The sequence below is a fragment of the Rana temporaria genome, chromosome 6, assembly GCF_905171775.1.
Source record: "Rana temporaria chromosome 6, aRanTem1.1, whole genome shotgun sequence".
Classification (NCBI taxonomy): Eukaryota; Metazoa; Chordata; class Amphibia; order Anura; family Ranidae; genus Rana; species Rana temporaria.
The window spans coordinates 136,739,709-136,749,409 of record NC_053494.1 but is presented as its reverse complement, the minus strand read 5'-3'; the positions used below and the strand labels follow the sequence as shown (position 1 = coordinate 136,749,409).

The 9,701-nt window shown below is 39.6% G+C and overlaps 1 protein-coding gene across 1 annotated transcript in view; it reads right to left on the bottom strand.

The window, feature by feature from the left end:
- Window positions 1–905: 905 nt before the first annotated feature.
- FAM207A (family with sequence similarity 207 member A) overlaps window positions 906–9,701 on the bottom strand; it is a 235,009-nt gene continuing 226,213 nt past the window's right edge. The window contains exon 6 of the mRNA XM_040357420.1: window positions 906–1,526. Within this exon, the coding sequence (XP_040213354.1) occupies window positions 1,397–1,526 (130 nt within the window). The 3' untranslated portion in view covers window positions 906–1,396. The remainder of the gene's footprint in view (window positions 1,527–9,701) is intronic.

Sequence of the window (9,701 nt, the reverse complement as noted above, 5' to 3'; positions counted from 1 at the left end):
TGACCGTAATTTTGCTAATGGAAACTGAAGTATCTATTATTAAAATGCATCTAATCAAACTTTCAGCTCTATGCACATTGTTTGTGTCATTTCACTTAGGTACAACATGGACCAAAAGGCAAACGTTCACTCTCTTAGAGCCAGTTCACACAGGGGCAACACGACTTCCAGCACGACTTTGGGAGGCAACTTGGACACGACTTGAGTATGAATCATCAGGCAACTTCAAGTTGCCTCCAGGACAGTACAAGGCAACTTCAAGTCGCCTCCAGGACAGGAGGCTTTCCAGTGGCCAATCAAACAACAATCAGCTCTGTGTGAGGGAGGGAGGGGTTTACCTGAGAAATGCATGTTATCTTCCTGTATTGTTGCATCAGTTAAGACAGTGATCAGACTTCTGAGGCAACTTCCATTGAAATCAATGGGTACAAGTTGCATACAAGTTGCCTACAAGTCGGATTGAAGTAGTACAAGAACCTTTTCTGAAGTCGGAGCGACTTCAGTAGTGTGTATTAAGACGGCTCCATTCACGTCAATTGATTTTCTCAACCACACGACTTGGGGCAATTTCAAGTCGGATCCCAGGTTGCCCCTGTGTGAACCGGCTCTTACTTGTTTTGTTAATTTCACTCATCTTTACCCCCACCTCTATTTCAAGAAATAGCACTACAATTATTATTTTTGTCTGTGGGGAAATACCTTTTTCTTCATAAACCCTACACTTCAGCCTTTCTGGCTTAGGCCCCTGCACTAAGCCTCAAGAAATACCCACATCGTGCATCAATCAGGTTGCTTTGGAGCATCATCAGGGAACCAGCTGCTAGGACTGGAAGAGACAACTGGCTCCCTGATGATGTCAGCAAAGAGGATGGTGGCACAGGACCCAGCTTTAGTGGATTACTGCAGGACAACACTGAATGGGTGAATATGCTATTTGTGTTAAACCCAGCAGTTGTGTTAGGAGTGGGGGGTTAAGTATAAAACCAGCACCAGAAAAGCAGGTGAAGTTCTCGTTAAAAAAGTTGTGCACTAAAAAAAAAAAAAAAAAAAAAAAAAAAAAAGAGTTGAGAAACCGCGGACAACTTTTGAAAGCAAATGTCCTTACTGCCATAATCCAGGTTTCAGATATAAAACAGATGGACACAGATCATCTCATAGATAATTACTTGGTAATAAATGTTTCAAAAGGCAACATGTGTTAACAACCACTGCCAGATGTTTCTGACAGTATAAACGTGACCACATTCTTGCATACATGGCTGTAGTGTTAGCCCAATTTTGGTGGAAGAGTTTGTCTTATTAAACTGCTGCCATTTTCTTGCATTTCCTGCAGCAGGTCGTTTCTTGACCTCTCTACCACATCCCAGATGTCAAGTTCATGCGCTGTGCCACTTCATCAGAGGTTAGGTGCGACTTCTCGCTCAGCTTTCAAACGTTTCAGCAGGTGCGCGGACACAGCTGACAGGGGGTTGGCCTTGTATGAAGGGTCGTTGATCAACTCCTGGACACGAGAAACTTCTTCCTCACTGGAAAACAAACATGGCAACTTCATCAAAACACAATTATAAATAACACGTTTAATACTTTCTTCTATTCTTAAATTTGCATGGTAGATCACCAGCTCTGGTCTCTTTACTCAGAACTCAACCCATTATTATCAATATGTGAGACAGGTGAAGTCCAAGGATTTATGCTCATGGCTGTACCTACGTAATGACATTCTCTGTAACCCACTGTCATCATGTTAGTGTGCATTCAGAACATACAATGGTACACATGTAGGTGCTTTACGCAACCCCTTTGTCACAACTGCGTACAGCTGCCTCGTCTAATGCATCTCAATTTACAGAATACTTTATTAATCCAAGGGAAATTGTTACGACACAGACTCACTTAAAGAAAACACGATCACAAAAATAGAATGAACAAGATGCAAAAAAACTAAATTACCAATAACAGCCATTAACACCAAACAAAATGAAAACTACACTACGCATAAAACATCCATACAATTAAAATACAACATAGAATAAATAACACAGATTGCCTGTTATTTTAAACTACTAAATACAAATAATACACCACTTTCTCTAATACCACTCCAGATAATACCAAACACAATACCAACATACTATAAAGACAACACAAAATCCTGATCATAAACAACCAGAATTAAATCTTCACCTCCAACCCTCACAGAAAAGAATTGTATATCTTGATCACCACAGGCGACAGTCGCAGGTACCAGAAATGCCAGTATGCAGGCTCGGCACGCTGTTCACCTTTTGTATGGCAGTGTGCATAAATCCTTAAGTGCTAGTTCACACCAGACACAGTTCCATTCAGTTCCGTTCCCTTTTTTTCTGCACAAAATGCATGCATAGTGTTTTCAATGTGTTCCAATGGCTCTGGTCAATTTCCAGTCAGTTTCTGCACCGACAACTGACTGCATGGTGTGAACTAGAGCCATTAGAATATATGGTAAACACTGTGCATGCATTTTTAGTGCAGAATAAAAGCGCACGGAACTGCATCTGATGTGAACTGGCACTAAAAGTTAGTCCAGCTGCAGATTCACATACATGGGACTCAGAAAAGTTCAGCCAGTATTTGTTCACCAATAGTAATTGTGCATTTAAAAAAATTATAATTAACTTGAATAATTCCCAGCTATGAGAAGAACATGTCAGAAGTCTAAAAGAGCAATACATATAGTTGCTTATATTTGAAGGGTGAAGCTTAGGGTTTGTTGGAGTCTAGAATAGTGATGAAAAGAGATGTAGGGACAAAGATCTTTTAGCCCTACTTTCCCTGTGGATCACAGGAGTACTTTATTGTGCACTCCTGTGACCCATATTTAGCTGACAGTGGGCTAAAGTCCGCTGTCGGCTGATGTCACTCAGTCAGGATCCTGACATTAATGTCGGGATCCACTTGGGTGCCTGATCAGCAGCTGGCTCAGTCTCTCAGCATGCCGCTGCTTCTCCACAGCCCCGCACTCAGGTGAGCGCTAGAGTTGCAGAGCACAGAGTGGAGACTGACAGTCACCGCTTGGTGCTCCGAGCGAACCCAAGAATTGAGAGATCAGCGGTCTTTAGTCCCTCAGTTCCCGGTCTTAGAGATTGCGGGGGGACAGATGCAGCATAGGACCAAAGTTGCATTCACCTAGCCAAGTTTGACTGTTTCTTTTTTATATCCCTTTATATTCTCCGTGAAGAAGAAAACTAAGGTGAAAATAATATGAGATTTTCCAAACCACTTAAGTTTTTCCCCAAAGCTTGGTACAGGTTATCCTTTATTTTGCCCTCTAGATGTTTTCTTCTCCTTTCAGTCTAACAGTCCATTGCTGAATGCGATGTCTAGCTGTTAAACCACCAAACTTTAGTTTTCAAATGGTTAAAACTTAAAGAGTGAATTTACCTTAAAAAAATTATATATATATATATATATATATATATATATATATATATATATAATATAATATATTTTTTTTTTTAAGTTTGAAGAGACTGGGTAGAGATTTATTTCACCCAACTTTACTTTTGCAATAAATTGCACCAGAGTCCATCTACCCCAATCCCTTTATAAAAAGTAAATGGTCATACAGACCTTACTAATACACTTGGTTTTGGTGACCCACCATAAAGAGCTCTATAGTCTGGCTTTTTCCGGCACAATTTACTAAAGTCTTCTTTTTTTTTTTTGTTAAAAATAACAAACCTGTCATACTTACCTGCACTGTGCAGTGGATTTGCACAGAGCAGCCCAGGTCCTTCCACTTCTCAGGTCCCTCTTTGGCGCTCTCCCCTCCCTCCTGTTGAGTGCCCCAACAGCAAGCAGCTAGCCATGGGGGCACCCTAGCCGAGCCATAGCTCCCTGCGTCCATTCAAACACAGAGCCGCGGTCTGGCCCTGTCCTCTTTTTTTTCCTCAGTGGCTGATTGACTTTAATTGACAGCAACAGTAGACAACGGCGCCGCTTCTGTCTCAACCAATGAGGAGAGGATTCCCAGGCAGCCAAGACACTCCTACAACATTGCTGGATCTACATAGGGCTCAGGTATTAGGGGGGCTGCTTCACACAGAAGGCTTTTTATGAATGCATTAAGACGAAAAACCTTCTGCTTTTACAGTCACTTAAAAAATAAAAAAAATAAAAACCTCTAAGCCCGTAATTGCTATTGTGTTAAAACCATGACCTGCAGTGTGTGTGAAATATCGTCACCTTGTTTGTTCCTTATTGTATGGTTGTACTGTTGTGTTTTCTAAACTCATGGCCTTCCCATGAGAGCTGTAAGTGTACAAAATACATAGCAATGCATTCTAAAGACTTCCCAATGAAGATCCAATAATTGACCTTACTTTTTGAATATACATTATACCCTACATATAACAAAACCACAAGGGTGGTGTTTCTTTCCTGCCATCTACCCTTGCAGCATATTTTTGTTCCATAACCAAAAAAAAAACTTATATAACTTTTTGATTAGTCAATGTCGGAATGGTGACAAGTGTTTTAAATTTCCTTTGTCAAATCCTTCAAATATATATACAGTGGGGATCGAAAGTTTGGGCACCCCAGGTAAAAATTTGTATTAATGTGCATAACGAAGCCAAGGAAAGATGGAAAAATCTCCAAAAGGCATCAAATTACAGATTAGACATTCTTATATGTCAAAAAAAGTTAGATTTTATTTCCATCATTTACACTTTCAAAATTACAGAAAACAAAAAAACGGCATCTGCAAAAGTTTGGGCACCCTGCAGAGTTAATATCTTGTACTGCCCCCTTTGGCAAGTATCACAGCTTGTAAACGCTTTTTGTAGCCAGCCAAGAGTCTTTCAATTCTTGTTTAAGGTAGCTTTGCCCATTCTTCCTTACAAAAGTCTTCCAGTTCTTTGAGATTTCTGGGCTGTCTGTCACGCACTGCTCTTTTAGGTCTATCCATAGATTTTCAATTATGTTGAGGTCAGGAGATTGTGAAGGCCATGGCAAAACCTTCAGTTTACGCCTCTTGATGTAATCCCCCGTGGACTTTGAGGTGTGTTTAGGATCATTATCCATTTGTAGAAGCCATCCTCTCTTTAACTTCAGCTTTTTCACAGATGGCATCAAGTTACCATCCAAAATTTGCTGAAATTTTATTGAATCCATTTTTCCTTCTAATCGTGAAATGTTCCCTGTGCCACTGGCTGCAATACAACCCCAAAGCATGATTGATCCACCCCCATGCTTAACAGTTGTACAGAGGTTTTTTTCATTAAATTCTGTGCCCTTTCTTCTCCAAACGTACCTTTGCTCATTTCGGCCAAAAAGTTCTATTTTAATCTCATCGGTCCACAGAACTTGTTTCCAAAATGCATCAGGCTTGTCTATATGTTCATTTGCAAAGTTCAAACGCTGATTTTCGTGGTGAGGACGTAGAAGAGGTTTTCTTCTGATGACTCTTCCACGAAGACCATATTTGTACAAGTATCTCTTTCAAGTGGAATAGTGTACCACAACTCCAGTGTCTGCCAGATCTTTCTGGAGGGATCGTGCAGTCAAACGTGGGTTTTGAATTGCTTTTCTCACAATCCTGCGAGCTGTTCGGTCTGATATTTTTCTTGGTCTTCCAGATCTTGCTTTAACTTCCACTGTTCCTGATGACTGCCATTTCTTAATTACATTCCGAACAGAGGATATTGACATCTGAAAACACTTTGCTATCTTCTTATAGCCTTCTCCAGCTTTGTGAGCGTCAACTATTTTCAGTTTCAGTTTTCTAGAAAACTGCTTAGAAGAACCCATGGTGCTGATTGTTGGGGTAAGGTCGGATGAGTCTGGGCATTTAAAACCTTTGGGATTGACATCACTATGGTCTTCCCAGACGATGATTGAGAACAATCCATGACACTGGCAGGTCTCAGCTTTGCAAAGGGGGCAGTGCATGCTATAAATTCTGCAGGGTGGCCAAACTTTTGCAGACAAGGTTTTTTTGTTTTCTGTAATTTTAAAAGTGTAAATGATGGAAATAAAATCTAACTTTTTTGACATATTATAAGAATGTCTAATCTGTAATTTGATGCCTTTTGGAGATTTTTCCATCTTTCCTTGGCTTCGTTATGCACATTAATACAAATGTTTACCTGGGGTGCCCAAACTTTCGATCCCCACTATATATATATATATATATATATATATATATATATATATATATATATATATATATATATATATATATATATATATATATATATATATATATGCGCATTCACACTGCATTGATGCATTAACACAATTTCACAGTAACCATGAGATAAAGTTTAGGTATCTTCCTTTATCCCATTGTTTTTCAAATCTATGTACACTACAATCGGTAGGACTTAATCGGTTCTGATATCACTGTTTTACTAACCTGATGGCCTATTATTGTAAACAGGAAACATTCATTTTGTTTGCAAATATTAAAGATTCTAACTACCAGCAAGAATGAGTCCTTGCATTTAAAGGGCACCTGTCATTTCAGATCCATCATGGCAGCGCCTATTGGCGGGCATACACTCACCTGCTGCCGCCATGTCCCTTACCTTGTTGTGTCACTGCAGCATCACCAGCCGTCCCATTAAAGTGAATGAAACTGTCGGTGAGTCAACAGCGGGTCAGAGGAGGAGCTACTGCAGGACAGAGATGATAGTTGCTCTTTAAAAAGAATGATTTAAATCAAACCTTTTTAATAGTGATTTAAATTATGATTTAAATCAAATCTACCCTGATTTGAAGTCTTTGGCAAAGCGTGGGTAACCCACACAAAAACTGTGGGTACACTGTGCTGCACCCAAGCTGCGGGGAAACAACAGCAGATCAGTATTAAAGGGGCCTTATTTAAAAAAAATATGTGGTATGTGGTGAGAATTAGAAACACATAAAGTTGAAATACACTTTATGCTCAGCCATTAAACATTCACAGCATTCAGCATTCAGCTACACTTTGGCACTTAGATTTTCCAGCCTTGGCAGTGGTGCCAAATCTTTGCACATCGGCTGTTATGGCTGAGAAATCGCTACAGCTCCCTATGGACTGGAATCAAAATGTTAGTGAAAAATTAAAGGCCATCAGCCAAGAAAAACGATTCGTAATCCAAAGAAAACTGCAGACAGACAGAGGTGATGTGAATTGCGATAGGTTTCATTTATTTCACCATCAAGATTTGATAACAAACAGGTCCTCATATGTGATAGTAGGAGGGGTGCCAGTCTGTTGTCTATGTACACAGGCTAAACTGAGGAATGTAGTAGGAGGAAGTGAAAAATTTCCCCTTTAGTAATTACTAGATCCCATAAATTACTGTTGTGTTTGGAGATATTCAGGGAAGGCACCGTTAGCACCTTCATAGTTCTGGTCTAATGATTTCTGTGGTTTCTTTTTTGGCAAAATGCAATAGATCCAACACTCAGTGATTGTATGCCTGTACACAGTAGCTCTGATTTACGTACAACATATATTAGTACAGCAACTGTACTTAGCAGTAGTGTTCCACCACATCTAATAAACTGACATTTTTAAGAGGTGATAATCTTAAGGCAAATTACTTTAGGGCTGCAACTAACGATTATTTTCATAATCGATTAGTTGGCCGATTAATTGCATAATAGCCTTAAAAAAAAAAAAATTAATTTTTTTTATGGCCAATTTGTTGTTGGGCAGATTACAAAACACAAATTGCCGCAAAAACACATTACATGCTTTTCTGCAGCTTCTCTATTGAACTATATTGAACCAAAAAACAAAATAGCACCGTTTTGCGTTAAAAAGTCCTTCCCCTTTCCAAATACGCAGCAGCTGAAAAAAAAATCATGGATGTGAACGTGTCCCATAGAAAAACATGTAAATGAACTGTAGTGTGTTTCTGCAAAAAGCACCAAAAAACAGAGGTGTGACCCCAGGCCTGAGATGTTTAGTAACATAATGGGGTTAAAAAAAACATAAGAAAAACATAAAATAAGTACAAAAAGAGCAAATAATCGCTACTGTAAGGAGTTAATTTTTTTTTACTGTGGGACAGTAAAAGTAATATTTACAGTAGCGATTTGCTTTTTTGTACTATAAAAGGGCTAATTTTAGTTTTTTTAACCCCATTATGTTATTGGCCGATTAATTGATTATGAAAATTGTAATCGATTAATTTTATAATCGATTAGTTGTCGATTAATCGATTAGTTGTTTTGGCCCTAAATTACTTATAATTTTTCATCCACAGATCTCTTGCAAGAATTGGAAGGCTGAACGTTCACTCTGATAAATGAACCTACTGAATATGTGTCAATGTCAGGTGGCCCCTTAGTGATTCTGATCTCCGATAAAGGACACTGTATAGATTCTGCACACTCACTTGTGGTGAAGGAGAGAAGAATTGCAGTGTTTTAACGGTAGTTTTGCAGGCGGACACAACCGGCATCTAACATTTTTGAAAGAGGGCTGCCATTGCTGGCCCACTTTTGAAAATATTAGATGCCTGGTTGTGTCCGGCTGCAAAACTACCGTAACACATCTGGCACACGCATATTGTAAAGTGCCAGAGTTCCATATCTCTACATTTGTTCTGGGTAGAGACTCAGAAAGCATTGAAGAAAAAGCATCAAATTGACAGCCAAAAGAACTCACATTCACAACAGAGATGTAAGCAATGAAAACCCCATACTTTTCTTACTTAAAGTACCAATATGTGATCTGTTTAGGGTGAATAGTTAAAAAGGTAACACCACTTTCATAAAAAAAAAAATATAGCAAATATATAGAAATTCTATATGCTATATTAATTTTTTTTTAAGCCATACTATAATTCAATTTTATTAAAAACTAATCAGGGTTTAGGCATCCTCTGCAACAAAAATGCAATTTTTTCTCAGCTCCAAACTGGAGTTTCTCGTTAAAGTGGTTAAGCCACTCTAACATCTTTATACTATCCGGGCTGTCTCCCAATCCTTTGAACCCCCGTTTACGTTTTTAAAAAAAAAATACAGTATATACCAAATTTCAGAGCGCCTCTCAGCGCTCACGTGACAGGCCAGCTCTCTCTGTCTGACAGCTGCAGCAGACGGGGCAGAGATTCCCCTGCTGACGTCAGTCTGGAAGGGATGAGGAGAGAGCTGGCTGGTCACATGAGCGCCCAACAGCACTCAGAAATTAAGTATATACTGCATTTTTTTTAATAAATCACACACACAGCCAGGGAGGTAGGATTCAGCGAATCGTCCCTCCCGTCATTTGCTGAAACCCCCCCCCCCTTTTTCGCCATCTGCCCCCCAGTGCGTCAGCAACTATGACTAAACTGAGTTACTCGGCAGCAACCATTTGGGGACTAAAGCCATTTGTCTCAATATTACCAGCCGCCACCAAAAAAGTCTTAAGGAGTGAACGACTGTTAGGAATCGATCAACGATCGACAGTCAAACACTACACCTGCATATCCAAACCAAAGCGCATATCATGCGCTCTGGTCAATACAAAATCGGCAGTAAGACACCGAGCAGAAATTCATGATCTCATCCTACAATGCGATTTAGACTGCCTCTTTATTACAGAAAGCTGGCTCACAGCCGACTAACACCATTCTAGGTGAACTGGTGCCAGAGAACCATCGCATAATAACAGAAAACAGAGTGGGGCAAAGAGGAGGAGGCCTGGCAGTGATCCACAAGAGTTATCTCTCGATCACTAA